Consider the following 24599-nt stretch of genomic DNA (forward strand, 5'->3'; position numbering starts at 1 on the left):
AAAATGGACAACAGATTTCTAATGAAATGGGAAATCCTATGTTAACTTAGAACTTAGTAGAGAAGTATGTTTGCTTCCTGATACCAAATGAACAGGAATATGATGACAATAAGATACTTACCTTGAAGTCGAAGTCGAGCTGTATCCAAGGGAAAAAATACTGTCATTGCTGTCATGCTTCCCTGAAAAGTTTGAAAAGCCTTTAGCCATTACAGTATCACAAAAATAATGAGCCACAACTTTTAAATGAACAAAAAGTTCATTATTATCAATGGGTCAGATGAAATTTTCAGTGAACAAATATACAGAATATTTTTATCTATTGGGATCATTAGTGTTCAAACTTCTGTAGTTATATACTTAAACAGACGTATTTAATTTTCCAGAAGAAATCTCTTTCTCTCTGATATTGAAAAAGTAAATGTAGTGGGTCCCTGGAGATGACAAACTTAGGGATTTACAACCTAGGACACATGTCAAAGACAGCAGGTAAATGGATTTTTAACCTTTTACTGGTCAGCTACTGCTCCTATGCTCTCCTCTGATACCCCCAGAAACCAAAAAATCTAGTGATCAAACAGATATGTATTTCTATACTCTCTGCTTAATCAATGGCCGCTGAGCCTGCGCGTCCGGAGCCTGTGCTCCGCAAAGGGAGAGGCCCGCGTACCACAAAAAAAAAAAAAAAAAGAGGGGCAATATCTTTGCTAAAAATTCTATAAATAATTTATCCAAGATAACATGACAAAAATTATGACTGGAAAAAAAAAAGAAGCCAACAACCAGTCTTTTCATTCATAAGGCCCTGTGACAGATAAAAACCACAAGTATACAGTTAGGGATAAAATTATATGCATAATATCTCCAGGTGGGTTTATGGTTCTCAACCTAGATGCAGGCCCAGTGGTATATATTCTCAGGCATAAGGTCAAGTTTTAAGCTACTGATAGAATAACAGTAACATACATATTTTTATCATGATAACAATGGGAAACTAGGTCAACTTTATAGATAAGAATAAAAATGTGCTAGGTCTCTTATCTATTTAAATAGATCAGCCTATTTGACAAGGAAGAACACTGTATTGTCCCATTAGTTACTCTTCGAAACTCAGATTAAATGTTAACACCCTACCAATCACGTTCCTCTGTGTTCCCACAGCACTTGTTTATATGTCTCTTAGAGCACTCATATTGCAGTGAAACCTAACTCTTCCACCGGATTGTAAGAATATCCATTTATCTCTTGGTATACCATAGATTCTTAAATAAATGTTTATTAAATTCACTCTACTTTCAGTTATTTATACAACTTAGATGGCTCCCACATAAATGATCTTTCCTAGTAAGAACTAGATAATACTTAATATTTCAAGAAACACTGGATCTGTAAAGGTTTACAGTTTACAAATCTATTCTTCCGGCATCCTTGCTCACCTTACAGGCAATTTCCAAGAAAAATGGGGGCTGCAAAGCTGGAGAACGCTTATCAAGGTTATTAAGGCCTTTACTTCCTATCACGTGGTACTAGCACACCTATGCAAAAAAGTCCTGCCTGGAAACTACTTTTTCATACAATTGGATTACCTCCATCCCTCTTCCCTGTCAGCTTTAAATAGACACCTGAAGTTTCCTAACTTAGAAGACCCTGCCCTACCTACCTTGAAATCTTAAAGTACATTTTACACCAAGATAAAGAGAACAGTCTGTCCAAAGAGCTCAAAGATCTATTACCTCCTCAAGGACTAGCATAAAAAACTCAAATCTGTAAAAATAAAAAACACTTAAAATTGTATTAGTACTGGAAAGACTGGATCCAGATGGTGAACTGAAAACCTACCATTGCCTCCTCCCCATTCCAATCACTAATAATGAGAGAAGATTTACATATAAAAGTGTTGTGTAGAAAAACAAAAGGGGTCTGAATGGTGGACCAGAAATTAAAAGGATAGCAGAGTGAGGCTGTTCTGAAAGAAGAAATCACAGACCAAAACGCACAGACAATAGCTATGGCAGGCAGAAAAATGGCCCCCTGAAAGATGAACACATTCAAATCCACAGTACTTGTGAACATGTTACATTACATGGCAGGTTGCTAATTGGCTGATCTTAAAATAAGGAGTTTAGTCTGGATTTTCTGAGTGGGTCCTTAAAAGGGTCCTTAAAAGTGGAAGAGTAGGTCTTCCCTGGTGGCACAGTGGTTAAGAATCCGCCTGCCAGTGCAGGGGACATGGGTTTGAGCCCTGGTCTGGGAAGATCCCACATGCCGTGGAGCAACTAAGCCCGTGCGACACAACTACGGAACCTGCGCTCTAGAGCCCGCGAGCCACAACTACTGAGCCCGCGAGCCACAACTACTGAGCCCGCACACCTAGAGCCTGTGCCCTGCAACGAGAAGCCACCACAAAGAGAAGCCCACGCACCGCAATGAAGAGTAGCCCCCGCTCGCTGCAACTAGAGAAAGCCTGCGCGCAGCAACCAAGACCCACCCAACGCAGCCAAAAAAAAATAAAATAAAAAGTGGAAGAGTAGGTGGGAGTGAGGCAACGGAGGACTCAACCCATCATGGCTGGCTTTAAGATGGACAAAGGGGCCACTAGCCAAGGAATGTGGGCAGCCTCTAGAAGCCAGAAAAAGGAAATGGATTTTCTCCTAAGGGCCTCCAGAAAGGAACATGACCCAGTTGACACCTTAATTTTAGCTCAGTGAGCTGTACATCAGACTTCTGACCTACAGATATTAAACTTGTGTTGTTTTAAACCATTCAATCTGGTAACCTGTTACAACAGCAATAGAAAACTAATAAAACAGGATTACTACAAATGGTGGGGACCAGCCCGGGGAAGCAGAAGGGAGCTCTGGGGTGACTTTCCGGTTGACTAGCTGGTACCGTGACAACCACAGCCAGGCAGTCCCCACCCCAGGCAGTGACTGTGAATATGGAAACCTGAACTTGCCTGAGGTGAGCAGAAACGCTGAAACCTAGCCACTGTCACACCTTGCCAGAACACATGCCACCTTTATACCACAATTCCTGGAAGCCGCCAGCAGTAAACAAGTACAGGCAGGGGGAGGGGCGCGCAGTGGCAAGGAAATAAAAAGCTTACTAGTTTTACCCTATTTAAGAAGAGGATATACACATACACACATGAATTTATTCTAGGTTTTGGCAAAAAACCTAAGTTTAAATGTAAGAGTTAAAGATGTAAGGGTGAAATGGGGGTTTCCACTGCCAGCAATATGCTGGCATACACCACACACTACAAAATACCTAGAACTGTTAACTAAAATATAAAATATTTAAAAAATTTAAAAATAAAATATAACACGTACCCTTTAAATGATTAGCTGAACCTCCTTGGGGCCACAAAGAAGAGTAGAAACTCATAGGGTTAAGCAGCCTCCTTGGTGTTCATTGAGAGGATTTTTTTTGCGAGTCTAAGTGATCAAGGGGCTTTGTTATTATTATTTTTTTAACTGAAGTGGAATTCCCATAACATAAAATCTACCACTTGAAAGTATACCATTCAGTGACATTTAGTAAGTACGTTCATAATATTGTGTAACCACCACTTGTATCACGTTCCAGAATATTTTCATCACCCCGAAGACAACCCTGTGTCTGTTAAGCAGGCATGCCCCACTTCCCCCTCCCCTCGGCCCTGACAACCACTAACCTGCTTTCTGTCTCTACAGATGTACATATTCTGGACATTTCATATAAAAACAATCGTGCAAGATGTGACCTCTTGTGTCTGGCTTCTTTCACTCAGCACAGTGTTTTCAAAGCTTATCCACTTTGTAGTGTGTATCAGTTCTTCTTTCTTTTTTATGGCCGAGTAAAATTCCCTTGTATGTATAATATGACATTTTGTTTATCTATTCAAAATGCTTTGTAATGAGATAGAGGTAATGGTTGCACAACACTGTGAACAGACTAAATACCACTGAACTATACAATTTTAAATGGTTAATTTTGTTATGTGAGTTACATCTCAATTTTAAAAAAAATTTAATCCTCACAACAAACATATGAGGTAAGTACTATTATCCTCTCCATTTTATAGATGAGGAAAAGATACTAAGAGGTTTTGCAACTTTTCTCAAGTCATACACTTTGCAGGTGGCAGAATCAGTATTTGAACGTAGTCCGTCTGGCTCCAGAGTCCATACTTAACAAGTGTTGTAATTAAAACTTAAAAATTTACTAATATAGAACTAAAAATTAGCTTTAAAATAAAGGCAATATAGTAATATGGGATCTACTATGTGTCAAAAAAAAATTTTTTTTTTATGGACTAGTCTGGAAACCCAGCAGAGAGCCTGGCATAGCATAAGCCCTGAACTTGTTAATAAATGTATGACTGTATCCACCTACATATAAACTTAATATCTACGAGAAAGTGTATTGCAAATGCTAAAGGTAAATTTAGAACATAGCTATTCTGTACATTGGGGATTTGCTATATTTGTCTCCTGACCAAGCAAACACACAGATAGATGACTATTTTCGTAAGCAGCTGTTACCTGAAGGAAAATATTTATTATATATGCAAGTCTTATGCTAAGCTATACAATCATATGATTTTTCAGAATTTGAATTAAATTCCTCTTTTCATAAATACTCAGTGTTGTTTTTTTTCTCTAGGACTGCCTGTTTACTTATATAAAATTAGAAGGCAAAAAATAGTAAGAAGGTAACTACAAGATACAATACTGTTGTGCCAGAGAGGCATACAAATCAACCCATTATTGTGAGTCCCACAGAATTCTAACCATCTGAGTGGGAGTTCTATTGCTGACAACAATTACAATTTAAAAGACTCTATTTCCAGAGAAACAACCTTCTTGTATCTCACCAAAATCAAACATTTTTAGTCACAACATTCTACCATCCCCTACTGGCATTTAACCATTTGGTGCTGGGAAAGCAAATGAATTCCTACACCGCACTGGCACCTGGAGCTGGAAAATCCTTCAGAGATAACCTAGCAGTGCAGACCCTTCCCCTGTGAACTGAGAAGTCTTGGACAGGGTTGTTAAGGTCTGCCTAAAGCCAGAGTGGCAGAGGCGGAGTTAGAACCTAGCTCTCTTCAACTCCAAGTTCTACTGTTCACCGTTCTACCTAAGTTCTCAACCTTTTTGCAATCAAGATATGTGACTTTTCATTTTTCTCTTCTAATTGTAAAAGTATACACAATACAAACACACACACACACACACACACACACACACACAAAATCCGGGAAATTCTTAACAGGGACTATACAAGGAGAGGAAGGAATTAAAGGTGGCTTCCATTTCTCTTGTGATGCATCTCTGTATAATTATTATTTGTAAACAATAAGTATGTGTTAGTTTTAGTTTTGAAATTAACCATTTTAAATTGTACAGTTCAGTTTAGTTTTGAAAGTTCTTTTTCAAACTTGATTTAAATGCTACTCATTTCCCTCGAGGTATTTTAGCTGTATCTGACAAGTTTCTTTCTTTACAACTCAGTGGTCTTTCATATATCCACAAAGTTGCACAACATTCACCACTACCAACTCCAGAACATCCGTTGCAGAGCACAGGCTCCGGACGCGCAGGCTCAGCTGCCATGGCCCACGGGCCCAGCCGCTCCACGGCATGTGGGATCTTCCCGGACCGGGGCACGAACCCGTGTCCCCTGCATCGGCAGGCGGACTCTCAACCACTGCGCCACCAGGTAAGCCCCTCCAGAACATTTTTATCACCTTAAAAGAAAATCCATACCCATTAGCAGTCACTCTCCATTCTCTTCCTCCCACACCCTGGCAACCACTAATCTGTTTTCTGTCTCTATTTTGCCTCTTCTGCACATTTCATGTAAACGGAACCAAATAACACATGATCTTTTGTGGCTGGCTTCTTTCAAGGCTCATTCACGGGGACTTCCCTAGTGGTCCAGTGGCTAAGACTCCATGCTCCCAAGGCAGGGGGCCCAGGTTTGATCCCTGGTCAGGGAACTATATCCCACATTCCACAACTAAGAGTCCACATGCCTCAACTAAGGATCCCAACGAAGATCCCACATGTCTCAACTAAGACCCAGCGCAGCCAAATAAATAAATATTTAAAAACAAAAAAACTCATCCATGTTATCAAATCAGAACTTCGTTCTATATTATGGTTGAAAAATATTCTATTATATGGATATACCACATTTTGTTTATCCACTCATCTGTTGATGGATTTGGGTTGTTTCCACTCTTTGACTTTATGAAAAATGCTGCTACGAACATTCCTGTAACAAGTTTTTATATGGATGTCTTCAGTTCTCTAGGAGTGGAATTGCTTGGTCATATGGTTCTATGTTTGACATTTTGAGGAACTACCAAACTGTTTTCCACAGTGACTACATAATTTTATATTCCCACCAGCAAAACAAGGTTTCAAATTTCTCCATATCCTTTCAACACTTGTCATTACCTGTGCTTTTTGATTATAGCCACCCTAGTGGGTGTGAAATAGCATCTCATTGTGGTTATGATTTGCATTTCTCTGATAAGTAATGCCATCCAGCATTTTTTCATGTGTTTATTGGCCACTCATATAACTTCACAGGAGAAACGTCTATTCATATCCCTTGTACATTTTTTAATTGGGCTATTTGCCTTTCTATTATTGAGTTGTAAGCAGTCTTTACATATTCTGGATACCAGACGCTGTATCAGATAAATGACTTATGAATGTATTCTCCATTCTGCTGTCTTCACTTTCTTGATAGTATCTGAAGCACAAAAAGTTTTAATTTTGATCAAGTCCAATTTACATATTTTTTTATTACTTGTGCTTTTGGCATTATATATAAGAAACCACTGCCTAATCCAAGGTTGTAAAGATTTATGCCAATGTTTTCATCTAAGAGTTGTGTAGTTTTAGTTCTTACATTTAGGTCCGTGGTTCATTTTGAGTAAATTTTTGTGTATGGTGTGAAGTAGGGGTCCAACTTCATTTTGTTGCATGTGGATGTCCAGTTGTCCCTGCACAATTTATTGGAGACTGCTCTTTCCCCATTGATGTTCCTTGGCATCCTTGAACACAAATTTGTAGGTTTATTTTTTGGACTCTCAATTCTGTTGTTGATCTACCTGTCTATCCTTATGCCGGTACCAGTCTCTTGATTACTGTAGCTCTGTACTAAGCTTTGAAATTGGGAAGTATGAGTCCTCCAACTTTTCTTTTCCAAGATTTTTTTGGCTATTCTGGATCCCTTGCATTTTCATATATACTTTAGGATCATCATCAATTTCTGCAAAAAAGCAAATTGGAATTTTGACAGGGAGTATGCTGAATCTGTAGATCCTTTTAGGGAGTGTTGCCACCTTGACAATCTTGGCCTCCAATCCACTTATTCAGAGGATGCCTTCCCACTTACTTCGGTATTTTAATTTTTTTCAGTGATGACTTATTTTCAGTATAGCTACAAGTTTTAGTATGCACCATCTGTGCTATCACTCAGTTTTAAATGCATTCTTATTTCCATTATGATTTCTTCTTCTTTAACCCATAGATCATTCAGTAATGTGTTTAATGCTCAAACATATGTTTTATATATATATATGTATATATATATTTATATTGTAAAGTTACCTTTTTGTTACTGGTTGCTAGCTTAATTGCACTGTGCTTCAAGCATTCTCTACTATTTCAAAACTTTTTCAAAATTTAAGTTTTGCTTTACAGCCCAGTAAATGGTCAGTCTTCATAACTTTTCCATGTTTGGCTTGAAAATAATGTGTATTTTGCAGTTGTTGGGTACAATGTTCTGTATGTATCTATTAGGTCAAGTTTGTTAAATACATATTCAATCTTCTATATTTTTTCCCTCCTTTTTTGTTCTATCAATTACTGAAGGATATATTAAAATCTACCACTTCGATGATGGGTTGGATATTTCCTCTTAAAGTTTTATTAATTTTTGCTTTAAAGATATTGAGACTATATTATTAGATGAACACAAACTTAAAACTGCTTTATTTTCCTGACATACTGAGCCTTTTTCTCTATGATGTCATTCTCTTGATCTCTAGTAGTGACATTACTGTAAAGTCTATTTTGTCTGATGTTAACAGTTTTGGCTTAGTATTTGTCTAACATGTCTTTTCTCACATTTTTACTTTCAAACTTTCTGTATCCTTTTCTTTTAGACATATCTTTTATAAATAGCATTTTTCCCTTTTGAAAACCAATCTAGCACAATTTCTTTTAACTAAAACACTTAGTTCATTAACATTTATTTGGATTTATAGTTGTCATCTTTTTTATAGCCATGCCATGTGGCTTGTGGGATCTTAGTTCCCCGATCAGGGATCAAACCCAGGCCACAGCAGTGAAAGCTCAGTGTCCTAACCACTGGACTACCAGGGAATTCCCAGCTGTCATCTTATTTTGTGCTATGTGTCATACATGCTCTATGTTGCTTTTTCTGCCCTTTACTGCTTTCTTATTTGACTAGAGTTTCCAATAAATTTTAAGTTATAGTTTCTAATTCTTTTACAAGCTATCTAGTAATTACAACATATATTCCTAACTTATCAATTCTAAAAATATTCATTAGGTTTAGAATTTCTCCAAGTGAGGATCTTGCTAGTGGCAAACTGCTTTTGATGATCTGAAAATGTCTCTCTTTCATGTATGTTTTTAAACTTTTCACTGGACATAGCATTCTAGGTAGGAAGTCATTTTCTCTCAGCAAAATGTAGAAAACATTCCAGTTTCCTGACTACAATCATTGCAAGTGAGAATCAGGTTTCAGCTAAATTATCCTTTAGCTCACTAATTCTACCTTCAGCTGTGTCTAATATGGTATAAAACGCTTGAATTTGAACCCATCACTCAGCTTCAACAATGATCAATTCATAGCTATGCATTAAATATTTTAATTTTAAATGTTTATTTGATCAAAGGAGAGCATGCATATACTTTAAAAAGTCATGTAATATAAATGACAAAATAAGTAGTTCCTGCCCATTTTATACAATCTTCCTCCCCAGAGGAAAGTATTTTCTTTTAGCTGTATCTTTTGTAATTTACACATCTCCATATAACTTTAAAATATCCTGGTATCTTTTGATTCATCAGTTTTAGACATTATTCACCTTCTATTACAGAGGGTAAGAATTTAGCTCTCATATTCCCCTCTGCTTCTTCTGCCAGCCCTCTAGGAGTTTTGATTTTTGCTTAAATCAATATTTAGTGTTCCCATGACTATCACACAATCAATTTTTAAATTTCAATTATTTTACTTTCCATTTCTAAATATTCTACGTGGTTAATTTTCAAATCTGCTTGGCCAATGTTAGTTTCTTGTTCTTTGCACATATTTTCTAGCCTTTTATTTTTATACAGACTAAATAGCTTTTTAGATTGTGACTGAGAAGTCCATTTTCTGATTGTTGCTCCTGTCTACTGTACTTGTTCACATTGCCTTGTTTCTCTGTTAGTTTCGTTAATTTGGATTGAGCTGCTCATTTCCCTTAAAATTTTATTTTTGGGCTTTTTTTTAGACCTGATAAAGGTAAGTACCTCTGGAAAGGATTTCTGCCAGGCACTCTGGGGACCCACCAACCTGGAATCGCTCTAAGTTACTCACTTTAGGTTTTCCAATCAAATAGTGAGAATTCAGGCTGCAACCTAAGGGAGGACCTGTGGCTTCAAAATGTCAGTGGTGATTTCCTCTCTCAAATTAGTGCCAAGGTTGGAGACAGCCGATTTTCCTGGGGAGGAGTAAGTTTATTTCCCATTTACCTTTATAGCGCATTCCTTTGGGATTTCAGGTTTATTCGGTGATCCCCTACTGGACTTATCTTGGACAGAATGGACTCTTTCTTTTCTTCCCTGTATCTCTGTAAGCTACAAATCTAAAGCTCGTGTCTACCTGGCTAAGCAATTCCTACAGGGCAAAGACTGCTCTCCTTGACTCTGGGTCCTGACTTCACTCATTCTCTATTTCTAAAAGTTCCTTACCTTCCTGTCACCTTATTAATGCTTTTAAGAAATAACTGTTTTGGGCTTCCCTGGTGGCGTAGTGGTTGAGAATCTGCCTGCTAATGCAGGGGACACGGGTTCGAGCCCTGGTCTGGGATGATCCCACATGCCGCAGAGCAACTAAGCCCGTGAGCCACAACTACTGAGCCTGCGTGTCTGGAGCCTGTGCTCCGCAACAAGAGAAGCCGCGATGGTGAGAGGCCCGCGCGCTGCGATCAAGAGTGGCCCCCACTTGCCACAACTAGAGAAAGCCCTCGCACAGAAACGAAGACCCAACACAGCCAAAAATAAATAAATTAATTAATTAAGAAAAAATAAGTAACTGTTTTTTAAAAAATATTTTATACAGATTTTTTTAAATTATAAAGGGAAGTTTTCAGGAGAAAGTTTGATAAGCTCCTTAGAAACAGGAATCCCATTTTAGGTATTTTACAATGGACTGTTGCTAGTCTTAGCAAATAAATATTTAAAAATATTTGTGAGTGTGTTTATTCCTTTGCTATTTATTCTATTTTGTTCTTATTTCATAAGATTGTATACGGGCAGGTTGGTGACATATTCACATTTTGAATCTATTACCCCATAGCATCTACCACCTCTCTTCTATGTTCCTTGCATATTTAACAATTGAACTAAGAAATTTATTCTTAACTTAATCACCCTGCCTGCAAAAATTTATAAAATTTTGTAGTGTAACAAATAGTAAACAAAAGCAAATCAGAACAAACATAAAATAGCTACCATTTCACCTGGACGTGAAAATTAGGAAAATGACAAAATCAGGGAGAAAAAAAACCCAGAAATCTTAAATTAGGCCCTTTGTACACAAGTGTCTGATTAAAAGACACACCAAAGGCCTTTTAGGGAGCCATCCAAGTAACCTTAAAAGCTTTCAACCTGAAAGACCAGAGCACAAATACAAACACTGCTTTAGCAAAGTACATCTGATTTAAAATACTAAGGCCTTGAATCACTTTGAGTGGTGGCTAGGAAAACAGAGAAGGGATATCTACCAGAAGAACTAAAAAAGAACTATAAAAGAAAGAATCAGGGACTTCCCTGGTGGTCCAATGGCTAGGACTCCATGCTCCCAATGCAGGGGGCCCGGGTTCGACCCCTGGTCAGGGAGCTCGATCCTACATGTCAGAACTAAAAGATCCCGCATGCCACAACTAAAAGATCCCGCATGCCACAACTAAAAGATCCTGCACCAGCAACGAAGATCCCGCGAGCTGCAACTACGACCCAGCGCAGCCAAATAAATATGCAGTCAATAAATATCCAGTCTACCTTTTTTTTTTTTTTCAGTCCACCTTTTAATCTGGCTGTGACACAAACCCACGTGGTGTGGAACTGAAGCACCCAACACCACAAAGTCAGAAGGAAGCAGTAGGGCAAACTTGGTCAAGGCTTGGTTCTGCAAGCGTGTGCCATCTTATGGGAATGACAGACAGGGACACACATAAATATAGAAGCAGAGTATCACACCCTTTAAGTACGAACAATGACGGCCTACTAACCAAATTCAACCATTCCCAAAATGCTACTTCACCCCTGAAGGATGAAAAATAATCCAAAAAAATGCAATGCTAGTTCCAAAGTCAATTTCCAGAGGAGTCCAGAAATGGTGGTTGAGTCACAGGAGGACAACTGAAATCAGTGTACAGCATCTCCTGATGGAGTATATGGCATTACTGGACAGAAGATTATTTTTAAAAGAAATCAACTAAAATACACTGTCAGTGGTAGATCTGAGCTAATGAAATTCCAAAGATGAAAGCCACTTATTGTGGCTTTCACATTCAAAAATGTTATTCACCTAATCAGAGTTAATGTAAGTCTTTCCCCTGATACAACAAACAAGCTAACTCTCATACCCATTCAAAGATACACAAGTTAAACAAAAGGCTTAATAGATAACACACCTGAGTGCCCAACGGAAAAAGCATGGGCTCTGGAATAAAATAAACTGGGGTTCTGGTCCCAGCTACAGTACATACTGTACAATAAATTACTTCAAATCTCCATGCCTCAATCTCCCCATTTGTAATTTGGGGACCAATAAAAAATGTGGAGGCTGCTGTGAGAAGTGAGAATTAACTTATGGAAAGACCCAGCATCATTTCAAGTACACAGTTGGCATTCAACAAATGTTGCTTCCTATATATCCTTTTTACAGCATTTTTTAGCAGTGGGGCTCAATATTAATCAAGGTCCTAAAATTAGCAACGGTTACTTACACTCCTTCCAAAAGAGCAACTGTCATTTAGTAAAAAATAAAGGGACTTCCCTGGTGGCACAGTGGTTAAGAATCCACCTGCCAATGCACGGGACACGGGTTCGAGCCCTGGTCCGGGTAGATTCCCACATGCCGCGGAGCAACTAAGCCGTGTGCCGCAACTAATGAGGCTGCGCTCTAGAGCCTGTGAGCCACAACTACTGAGCCTGCGCTCTAGAGCCCGTGAGCCACAACTACTGAGCACGTGTGTCACAACTACTGAAGCCCACGCACCTAGAGCCCGTGCTCCACAACAAGAGAAGCCACCACAGTGAGAAGCCCGCACCCCGCAACAAAGAGTAGTCCCCGCTCGTCACAACTGGAGAAAGCCTATGCGCAACAACGAAGACCCAATGCAGCCAAAAATTAATTAATTAATTTTTTTTAAAAAAGAATAACTGCTCTTTCAGAAGGAGCTTCAAGAAGGTAGGAGGGTCAACAGTGTAAAATACTACAAAGAAGTCGAATCAAATAAGAATGGAAAAAGTCAGTAGACTAAGTCAGCAGAAAGTCAGTGATGGCCTATGGAAGAGCAGTTCCAGCAATCAGAGTAGGATGAGGAGGAGAGGCAGGAAGTACAGAATAGTCATTAAATAAACTTAGCATAAAGGGAAGGAGAATGAGCGGCACCTAAAAAGGCAGTGTGTAGACCCGATTGGTATGGTTTTATTACAGGTCAGGGCTGAAGGGAAAAACAATGGAAAAAGATTAAAGCTATAGGAAAGAAGTGAAAATGAATGGAGCAAAGTCCCAAAAGATAACTGTGGGTAGTGTAAGTTGGGCAGGGGGGAGCAGGAGGGCGGAATCAAGATAGCAGAGACCAGCCACATCTGTTTTTCCTGAGATCAGCACAATGTAGGAAATACTGGGTACAATTGCAGTTGATTCTGTAATAGAAAAAACAGAAACGTTAGAAAGCTCATCCCAAGTAGCCTCTATTTTATCTAGAGCAAAAGCCGAGATCATCTGTTACAAGTGAATGGATACAGTTGACTAAACAAGATGAGAGAAAATTTCAATTCCACTGAATTTCTAAAATTGGGTACAAATATCTCTGAAGGGCTTCCCTGGTGGCACAGTGGTTGAGATTCTGCCTGCCGATGCAGGGGACATGGGTTCGTGCCCCGGTTCGGGAAGATCCCACATGGCACGGAGCGGCTGGGCCCGTGAGCCATGGCCACTGAACCTGCACGTCCGGCGCCTGTGCTCCGCAACGGGAGAGGCCACAACAGTGAGAGGCCCGGGTACAGCAAAAAAAAAAAAAAAAAAAATCTCTGAAAAAGAAACGAATGATTATGGCCTTACTACACTATTACAGGTATTGCAATAGGTACTCCACAAGTGTTACCACATTGGCTTCTCAAGAGAACCCAGTAAGTAAAGTGTTATTGTTTTCATTTTACAGCTCAGAAAACTCAGGTTCAGAAAGAAAACATAAATGACCCAAGATGACACAGATAGTTACGTCTTACTCCAAATCCCTTTTTCAGCTATTCTACCATATTTGTTCCTTTAAAAAGATTAAGTCATATAAATACTATATGATAGCTCTTATATGTGGAATCTAAAATATGGCACAAATGAACTTATCTACAAAACTGAAACAGACTCACAAACACAGAGAACAGATTTGTGGTTGCCAAGGGGGAGCAGGGAAGGGAGAGGGATGGGCTGGGAATTTGGGGTTGGTAGATGCAAACTATTACATTTAGAATGGATAAACTACAAGGTCCTACTGTATAGCACAGCAAACTATATGCAGTCTCCTGGGATAGACCATAATGGAAAGGAATATTTAAAAAAGAACGTCTCTATGTGTATAACTGAGTCACTCTGCTGTACAGCAGAGGTTGGCACAGCATTGTAAACCAACTCTACTTCAATAAAAAAAATTAAGTCATAGACTACTCAGGCACAAAGCAAATTAAAGTTAGAAAAATAATTCCAATCAAGACTACATAAGAACCTTTAAGATGAAGAGAACTGAACTGAAATGACCCTATTAGCTAAAAAGTTTATTGGGGTGAGGGGGGGAGATGAACAGGCAGAGCACAGAGGATTTTTAGGGCAGTGAAAATAGTCCATATAATAATGTAATTGTGGATACATGTCATTATAAAATTTATCCAAACCCACAGAATGTACAATACCAAGAATGAATCCTAATATAAACTATGGACTTTGGGTGATTATGATGTTCCAATGTAGGTTCATCATTTGTAACAAACGTACCACTCTGGTGGGGGATACTGATAATGAGGGAGGCTGTGCATTGGCCAGAGGGGAGTGCTGGGGGGGCCCAGAGGACACATGGGAAATCTCTGTACCTTCCTCTCAATTTTGCTGTGAACCTAAAATTGCTCTAAAAAACTAAGTCTTGAAAAAAAGTTTATCAAGATATCAAGATATATTTTAGATGAGTAGTGAGGCAAAGAAGTCCTAAAGATTAAAAGCTATATAAGAATTCAATCAAAAAAAAAAAAAAGAATTCAATCATAATTTAGTGGAAGCCTAAATGAAATAAAACAGCAAGGAAGTAAAGACAATGAAGACTTTTTCTAATTACCTCCTTTTAAGGTTTCTAAACCAAAGTAATACAACGCTCTCAGATGTATACTAACCTAAGTTAATTCTATGAGAATCTGACTAGATTCAAACTATGGGTCTGGATGAGCCAGCTGTGGAAAAGAAAACCCTTCCAAAACGAACTTAACATTTAAATTGTTCGATATGTGGTTTAAAGTGCACCTGATGAACAATTAATGTCCAAGTGCCTCCAGTTTGATTATACATGTATATATGTAATATTTAATGTCACTTTTTTCTGAAAATCTAAAGATGTTCAGGGGCTAGTTTTGAATTAAACAAAGGGATGGGGAAAAGAGACAAGAAGTATGAAGGAACAGGCAGCTAGGCATAGCAACAGAAGAGTAGCAGAGAAGGGAGACCTGGGTTCTTGCCCCAGGCCTGTGACCAAATAACTTACTGGTAATCTTGGCAAAAACACTTAACATACCTGTTTCCATTTTCTTGTCTCTATATGAGAATAAAGATACTTGTCTAAGAGCCTCAGAAACAACCCTATGAAGTGAGTACTATTATCTTCCCCAGTTTATAGATGAGGAAACTGAGGCAAGAGAGATTGAGAGACATGCCCAAGGTCACACATGTGATAAGTGGCAAAACTGGGACTTGAACTCAGGCAAGTCTGGTTTCAGAGGCCATACTTTTAACTACTTGTTATATTGCCTACCTATCAAAGTTGTTAACAGATGTGAGAAGATAGGGAATTCTTTAAGTACTAAATATTATTATTAAATCTAATATTAAATTAACTAACTCAAACAAGTTAGGATGCATAGAAAATTAGAAAACATAGTTGTGGACAAAAATATTAATGGCTTTCACTTATTGGGCCCCTATTATGTGTCAGATAGTATAAAAGCTGTTTTAATTAAGTTATTTTATTAATATTCACAGAACCCTGTGAGGTTGTTGGCATTTAACAAATTAGAATCAGAGTTAACTAAACTGAATCTGAAAATTTAGGTTTTTGTTTCTAATCTATAAATCAATGAGTAACATTAGGAAAGTCACTTAACCAAGCAATCCCATAGTTTCTTCATAATGGGGTGCTGGGAGGTCACATTAACATCTATACTAAATATTTACCACAGTGAAAAGCTAGAAACAACGCAAATGTCCATAAATTATGGGATACCCATATGATAGAATATTTTATACTAAAAAGCCAATGATTTTTCAAGTCTTTTTAACAACATGATATAGTGGATATCTGATGTTTTGGGCCACACAGCAACATTCCCTTTTCCTGATTTTCTTTACCTCTTCCCACTGTGCACAGTCTTGGTAATATGTCAACGTTGGGGGCTTCCCATTATCTTCACAGGGGCAGCCCACCACTTCTTCCTAGGTACCACCAGGGGTCTTATCCACACCACCACTATACACCTAAGAAGAGCTTCCTGAGGACAGGGACTTTTCCACTGATAACCTTTATATCCAGAAGACCTTGTACAGAAAATCAACAAGTTCTACTTGGTTTCTACTTCTAAAAGGCAGGTAGTGAGTCTATATGGTAGAAAGTCCACTGTAATGTTAAGTGTATGAGTATGAGCTACAGAGTCAGATAGTTGGGCCTAATTTTCTCCTTTGATACCAACTGGAGAAAAGTGCTCCGAATAAGCCTTTTTACACAGTTCTAAGGAGAGGTATGTCTGGGATTTGAGTCACAGCACAATAATAGGTAGAGTGGAAGGAGAAAGAACTCTTTCATATTTCTGTATGACTTGAATTTTTTAATGGTCAGCATTTATTCAATGAAATGTAATTCTTTTAAAACAAATTATGCAATTAAAATTTAAAAAACAATTTTTAAATAAACAATAGGGAAAAAAGAAGACCCCTGAAAGTTACTGATTAATAATTATCATTACAATTCCAAAGTCTGTTTTGGCATCTAAACCCCCTAGACAATTCCAACCAATCTCACTTTTCAAATTCTAGACTAATAAAATCTCTTTTAATTACAAATGTACACTTCTACAAATAAAATCTATCTTTGGAAGCTAATCTGAGAACCAAAAATATAAAATTATAAACCTAATTATACTCAAAATTTTGAGAAGTATTTACATGCGAGGCCATTAATTGTATCAGACAATAGTCATCAACTGGAGATAAAGCATTCTCCTGAAACAGCACAATTCTGATTTTCAAATACTTGAGATTATCTGCACTTATACCAAAGTGAAGCATAAAACACTCAAAATCACTAATCTGTTTATTTTAATTTTTAAAGTGTGTGTGTGTGTGTGTGTGTGCGCGCACACATAACACCACACTTGGGGTGAGAAAGTGTAGGACCTGGAAAGAAGTGAATAAGCAAACATGAAACATGTCAACTCAAAAAGGTTGTAGGGGCTTCCCTGGTGGCGTAGTGGTTGAGAGTCCGCCTGCTGATGCAGGCGACATGGGTTCGTGCCCCGGTCCGGGAAGATCCCACATGCCGCAGAGCGGCTGGGCCCGTGACCATGGCCGCTGGGCCTGCGCGTCCGGAGCCTGTGCTCCGCAACAGGAGAGGCCACAACAGTGAGAGGCCCGCGTACCGCAAAAAAAAAAAAAAAGGTTGTAAATCAACATCTTAAACAATGACCCAACAATCTTTTGGGGAGAAGCCACAACTAATTACTCCAGGCAACTCTGGAGTTTATACCAAATCCTGAAGTTTATGCCAGGATTCCGACCCAGGCTGCCTAGCTCAAGTCAGGCATTCAAATGCTCTTAACTACTGTGCTCTCCTGGATCATCTCAAAGCTTTGGTTGAACATCATGGCAAAGGCATTTAATTAAACATGAGCCATTCATTACCACAGTACTATACCATTAAAAGCAATGCCATTTTTCTCGTCAAACGTCTCATCAAATGTAGTGACATTTTGTGGTGAAATTGTTTTCCTTTGGTAGCAACCAGAAGAAAGCTGGGTCCATGTTGTGTGGTTTATCCTTAACTCAAAAATTTGCAAAAAGAGTTTGAGAACCACTCTTTGGCATGAAAATTCAAAAGAATAACAAAACACAATGCAATTTCTCATTTAGACATGTGCCAGGAACAGTACTGCCCCGAGGGAAGCAAGAGAAAAAAAAATTATTTTTACAAAAGTATATCTATTAGATAATCTAACATAGCTTATGGGAGAAAGAAAAACCACTGCAAATTCAGGGTGCATAATTTCAAGCAGAACTTTTAACAAGAGAAAAATAGGCAACAAGGAGAGAAAAAAAAATAGAAATGTCTTTGCAGGTTAAATAGAGATAGTATCACCTCTACCCCCAATCACTGTCTATAGCAGGGCTCAGAAAACTAAGACCAAGGGCCAACTTGATGCACTGACTGGTTTCATAAATAAGATTTTACTGGAACACAGCTCTGCCCATTCATTTACTTATTGTCAATGGCTGCTTTCAAACTATCATGGCAGGGTTGAGCAGCTTCACCAGAGACGATACACCTATATATTTACCATCTGCCTCCTTAAAGCAAAAGTTTGCCAACACTTATTTTCTTTCATAAAACTTAAAACTATCTAAAATTATTTATTTTTTGATTTACTCAATTATTGTCTGACTTCCCCATTGGAATGCAAACTTCATGAAGAAAGACTTTGTTCTCCACTATACCTCTAGCACCTAGAACAGTGCATGGCACGTAAAAAGCACTCAGTAAAGATGTTGAATGAATGGCATTTATTGAGGGAAAGGAGAACAAACATTTCCCATCTTCCCATTTTCTCTTTGTTGCACTCTATTCTCCCCCCTAATACACCAAAACAAGTCCTCTCAATTAACCACTGGATTTATCATGTTGATAAATCTAATGGTTAATTCTCAGTCCTCATCTTATCTGACTCACCAGTAGCACCTGACCCAGTTGGTCTACACCCTTCTCCATGCGACTCTCAGAACACCACATTCTCTTAGTTTTCATCCTACCCTAGTGGCCCTTCCTTAGTCTCCTTTGCTGGTGCTCTCATTTCCCCAACCTCTTAACGTTGGCATGTTTCAAGGCTAAGTCCTTGAGACTTTTCTCTCAGTCCACACTCATTTCTTTGTTAGCTCATCTAGTCTCATAACTATTCTTAGGCATTTCAAACTTAACTAGTCAAAATCCAAAACCATTCTCATCTTTCCCCCCAAAGCTACTCCTTTACAGTCTTCACCATCTCAGTAAATGGGAATATCATCCTTCCAGTTGCTCAAGACCCAAACTCTTGGGAGTCAACCAACTCGCATCGTGTTACACCCAACATCCAATCTACCATCAAACCCTGGTGGTTCTATCTCAAAATATATTCCAGGTTCATGATCACTTCTCACAACCTCACTGCTACCATCTTAGTCCCTTGAAAGTTTCCCTGCTTCCACCCTTGCTCCCGTACAGTCTACTGTCAACAGAGCAGCCAGGGTGATCACGTTTAAAATGTACATCTGCAAGTTGCTGCAAGCTCAAAAGAACTTGTTCTAATAGCTAGTTAGCTGTCTTTCATGCTCAGAGTTAAAATTCTTACACAATTTGGTCTCCTGAAACCATTTTGCCTCTTTGTTCCCTCCATGCCAGACACACAGGCCTCCAATGCCTATCCTAGAGCATATCAAACAAGCTTCCATTTCAGCGCCTTTACACTGGCTGAAAGCTTGATCTAACTGAATGAACCAGGACTCCTGAATCAGGCACTTCCATGAACTATTGTGTCATCTAATTCACGTAACAACTCTGTGAGGTAGGTGTCAATACCCCCACTTTACAGATTAGGAAAGTGAGGTTTACAGGCCACCCATCTAACAAGTGACAAGTTGGGGTTCAACTCCCATTAGCCTACACAGAACGTGAGCTCTCAGTGCACTTTTGGGGGCCTAGGAGAAGAGGACTCAGTCAGTGATATTCCTCTGAAGTCCCAGTGACTCCACGTGCGTGTTGACAGCTAGAGAAGGATGTGAGAAAGGGCAGGCAGAGAGACAGGACGAGAACCACTGAGGAAGTTACTCAAACCAAGAATGGAAAGTTTCAAGGAAAAGGGAGTGGTGTCAAATGGAAGCGAGAAATCCAGGAGCCCAAGCACCAAGCACATTCCTCATAGTAAACCACATATGTGGTAGACAGCGACTCTGATCTTGATTTAATTTAAAAAAAAAAGTATCTTCTCCTGCCAATGATATTGGCCAGAGATATCCCTGCTAGGTACTGCCACTTGTCTGCAGCAAGTGTGTGAAAATAGGCTGTAGTTAAGAATGTGATTCAGCAACACAGCTTCACACCTAGGTTTTCCTCTGGCCCAGTCAGACAAAGTTTGGGCGTGCGGTGGGGTGGGTTTAGGGGGACGACTGCCCTTTAAATTTCAGAAGGCAAAGAAAACGGCAATGATCTTCTTCCTGACTCCCTGTGGCGGTGTGGGATCACCGCTGCCTACATCCCAGATATTCTGTAAGAGGTCAAAGCGGTAGCCAGGGGCGGAGGGTGAGTGTCGGGCCTCGCCCCAAATTCTTCCAGCAACATTTCGCCTATGCTCCATTCCTCTATGTCCCAGTCACGATACGATCTGCTTCTCATCCCCACCCCCCAGCCATATCCCGGTCTGGCCCCAGAAAACCCCCACACCCCGCAGTGGCCCCGGGCATAAAGATCCCGCCTCACCACGGCTCCCGCCACGGCGTGGACCAGGCTTTCGTAGGACAGCACGGAAGCCATAGGTGCGGTTCCCGCAGACCTGGCCACAGTTTTCTCGCAGGAGCCGCAAACAGGCGGTAACAAGCGCCGGAGCCCCGGGAGGCAACGTCACCAGCTCCAACCCCTCAGGTCCACCTCCTCCAGAACTACTTCCGGGTCGCAGGGCGCCCGCCCAGTCTCCCGGCCGTCGGCCGCAGGGGAAGGAAGAGGGAAAGACGGGACTGGGAACGCCCCTTGGCTCTGATTGGCACCCAGGCCTTGCGCGGGGCGGGGCAGCACTGTGCTGCCCCTATCACGCGGAGCGGTGGGTCGGGCCGAAATTCAGTACGGGATGGGTCAGCTTCGACTTCCGCTACGTTCTCGGGACCTGGCCAGTCGTACTTCACACCTACTGCAACACTGGAGACTTCAGAAAACCTGGACAGCCTCATTTTTCCCCACTTCTCTCCATAAGACAAGATGGAGACAAGCAAGATGGGGGACTCATCTTCCTGTTTCTCTTTTGAGACTTTACTCGTATTTGCTCTCGCTAGTATTTTTAGTCACATTTTGGTCAAGAGGAAATAAATGTTGATTGGGCAAGGTTCTCCCCTCTGAAAAACCCTGGTGGGAAGAGAACTTGAGCTTCAGGAAATCAAAATGATCAGATGGAGGTGGGGACAAACTAGTAGGCACCCAGGAAAATCATTTGACCTCTTGGTTTCCTCCTTTGTGGAATGACAAGTGTTCATACCGTGAGGATTAGAAAAGTTAATTTACGTAGACGTACTTTATAAAATACCGAAAAAATTTACCATGTTACAAAGCGAAAACCCAAACTACACAGAACTAGAAAAATCACATTCTAGCCCTCACCCACAATTACTCGAGCACCATAGCTTTGTGCGTCTGCCTGTTTCAGTACCAGTAAGTTTACTTTTATAATATCTTTGCTGATAGTCCTTGACTGCTTGCTACAGCCAGGCCCAGTGCTTTACGCCCTTTATCACATTTACTCCCAGGAAAGGGCCCCAACAATGTTTACCTGGTCATGTTTTCACAAAACTTGCATAAAATACTTTAAATGCTATTGGTTAAGATTCCTTTCCACTTAAACTCCCTTTCATTTACAGTGGTGCTACAGTGACGACAGCTAAGTTACAAGCAAGTTTGGGCACACAGTTGGATTTAGAGATATTTATATGTATTAATACAGGTTACTGCTAGACATCCTATGTTAGGAATCGCTTCCAGGAATGCTCCCACCACTCCCTAAGGTCATGACATGAGGTGCAGGTCCAAAAGTCAAATGAAGATAGGATTCTGGCAGTGGAACACAAAAGCTTGTCCGCTGTAAAATTTAACCAGAGGACTCAGTTCTCACAGACTCCTACTTAAATTGGAAGCTCTCTCAAGAAAAAACTGGACTATGGAGCATACAGATTTATAAACACACTTTACAAATACTTTCCCTTTATGATGGTAATTGAACACAGTATTTTTCAGAATTACCATTTGTCAGGTATGACCTAGAGCAGACAGCACGTCTATCTGTGTGAAATCTTTTGCATCCCAGCTATCAAAAAATATTTTGATCAAGATGGAATTATCTATTCTATCGAAAACACAAAAGTCATATAATCAGAGTAGGCAGCAGAAAATGTAGCAATTCCATAGGTATATCATTTATTAAATGGAACTATCTCTATAGTTGTGATGCTTGAGATATTTCCAATTTCTAAAAGTAACATTTTGCTCATTCTAAACATTCACTTTCACATCTCAGTATTCCTAATTATATACTGTTTTTCTTAAAGAGGGCTCCCTGAATTATATAAGCACTAAGTCCCACACTACATAAACGATATACTAAAAATTTAGCATCATTCTGTTCACAACCATACCATCATTACAAAATAGTTAAAAATAACCTAGCCATAACTGATTACCTTCCTATTTGTTTATACACTGCCATATGGTCAGGTTACTTACACCGCAACCTGAAAATATCCTCGTGATCTGCGAGTGAACTACTTAAGGACATCCTGATTATATACCAGATACCTAGAATTTCATAGCACTTACACACGAGTTTATGCTAATTCTATTTACCTCCTTACTACTCTGGTTCCACCTAATACTTAGAATACAGTTTTAAAACTTTTGCCAACAAGACATGCCTTACTCAATTTAGATTTGACTTCTTGGAAGTTTACCAGCTATCCTTAACTATATTTTCCTATGTACTTTAGGCGACGCGCCCCCAAATATATGCACTCCAAAGTATGCTTTATTGGTTATAAATATTGGTACATACTAATTTTTTAAAACTTTTTTTTTTTAGATGTTGGGGGTAGGAGTTTATTAATTAATTTTTGCTGTGTTGGGTCTTCGTTTCTGTGCAAGGGCTTTCTCTAGTTATGGCAAGCGGGGGCCACTCATCATCGCTGTGCGTGGGCCTCTCACCATCGCGGCCTCTCTTGTTGCGGAGCACAGGCTCCAGACGTGCAGGTTCAGTAGCTGTGGCTCACGGGCCTAGCTGCTCTGTGGCATGTGGGATCCTCCCAGACCAGGGCTCGAACCTGTGTCCCCTGCATTAGCAGGCAGATTCTCAACCACTGCGCCACCAGGGAAGCCCGGCACCAAACTTTTTAAAACTAATTATTTCTTGTCCCTCTAATTGGGCCCATCACAAGTGGACTAACAGCACAATTATGCCATCAGACTTCTACTAGGAAAAACCCCTGTGGAGGTGCATTGTCAGCACCAATGATATGATATGCCTTATTTAACTAATGCCCTTCAAATGTACATTTAGTTTTCAATTTCTTAAATGAACAGTTCTGCAAGAAGCAACCTAGTACACAGAGGGGAGGCAGCAGAGCATAGAATTTAGGAACAAGACATTTGAAGCCACACGCCTGATGAGAATCTCAGCTCCACAAATCAACTATGTTATCTTGGACAATTTACATAAGTGCTTCAGTTTCCTCATCTATATAAAATGGGGAGGAGTACTCACCCTTGTGGTCATTACCAGAATCAAGTCAATACTTGCAGAATAAAAGTGCTTGGCACAGATTACTACTCACCTGATGTATGTGCCTACTTGGGTGCATTAATTTTAGATACGAGCAAATCTCTAAAATACTGCTTCTCCCTTATCCCATTAGGCCAGTATTTCCTAGTGTGGCAGATTGCTAGTTGTTACTCTGGGTCTTTTCTCCATTTTCTCTGTAGTAGTAATTATTTTTGTTGGGCACATGACCACACAGCTATGGAATATTTTCTAGGTTTACTTGGAGCTAAATATTGTCTCAAGACAAAACAAAAATGACCAATGGGATATCAGGACAGAATGTTACTTCCATGGATTAGCATCAGTATCTCAGCATACACTTCCCTGGTGCCTTCTCCAGTTTTTTGGGGCTAGATGAGCACCAGAGCAAGCATCTTTGAACACAGCAATGGAAGCTCCCTTCTAAATACGGCACAAGTGCTTACCTCTGAACTGTGACCTGAAGAAATGTAAAGCTCTATTTTACTTAAGCTAATATATTTTTAGGGGTCCTTGTTAACACTGTATAATCTAAAGTCTACCGTGCTTAGTAAATACCTTAGGATTAGTGATATAGAGACATAAAACAAATGGAACATGTGCTGAAAAAAAGGGGAGTGGTGGTGGGAAGAGTCAATATCCAGTCTGAAGCCACACTTTATTTTTAACGTAGCTAGAAATATCCAATAACTATATATATATATATATATATTTATTTATTTTAATAATGATGCCATTGATCACTGTGAATCAGCCACGAACAAAGATCGCCATGTGTTTTCTTTTTTTTTTAAACCCCTCATTTAAATATATATATATATATATATATATTTTTTTTTTTTTTTTTTGGCGGTACGTGGGCCTCTCACTGTTGTGGCCTCTCCTGTTGCGGAGCACAGGCTCCAGACGCGCAGGCTCAGCGGCCATGGCTCACATGCCCAGCCGCTCCGCGGCATGTGGGATTTTCCTGAACCGGGGCACGAACCCGCATCTCCTGCATCGGCAGGCGGACTCTCAACCACTGCACCA

At 39.7% G+C, this 24599-nt stretch overlaps 1 protein-coding gene across 3 annotated transcripts in view; it reads right to left on the reverse strand.

The window, feature by feature from the left end:
• Positions 1–20664, reverse strand: part of SLC25A17 (solute carrier family 25 member 17) — a 47449-nt gene extending 26785 nt beyond the window's left edge. Inside the window, exons 1-3 of one of the 3 annotated variants that reach the window (XM_060025719.1) lie at positions 20501–20557; positions 3333–3437; positions 122–182 (exon numbers count right to left, since the gene is read on the reverse strand). In XM_060025719.1, coding sequence (XP_059881702.1) covers positions 122–176 — 55 coding nt within the window. In that variant the 5' untranslated portion in view covers positions 177–182; positions 3333–3437; positions 20501–20557. Of the gene's footprint in view, positions 1–121; positions 183–3332; positions 3438–20500 lie in introns of all 3 variants that reach the window. The other 2 variants (XM_060025717.1, XM_060025718.1) reach the window with 2 other exon arrangements.
• Between the last annotated feature and the right edge of the window lie 3935 nt (positions 20665–24599).

The sequence above is a fragment of the Delphinus delphis genome, chromosome 11 (genome assembly GCF_949987515.2).
Source record: "Delphinus delphis chromosome 11, mDelDel1.2, whole genome shotgun sequence".
NCBI lineage: Eukaryota > Metazoa > Chordata > Mammalia > Artiodactyla > Delphinidae > Delphinus > Delphinus delphis.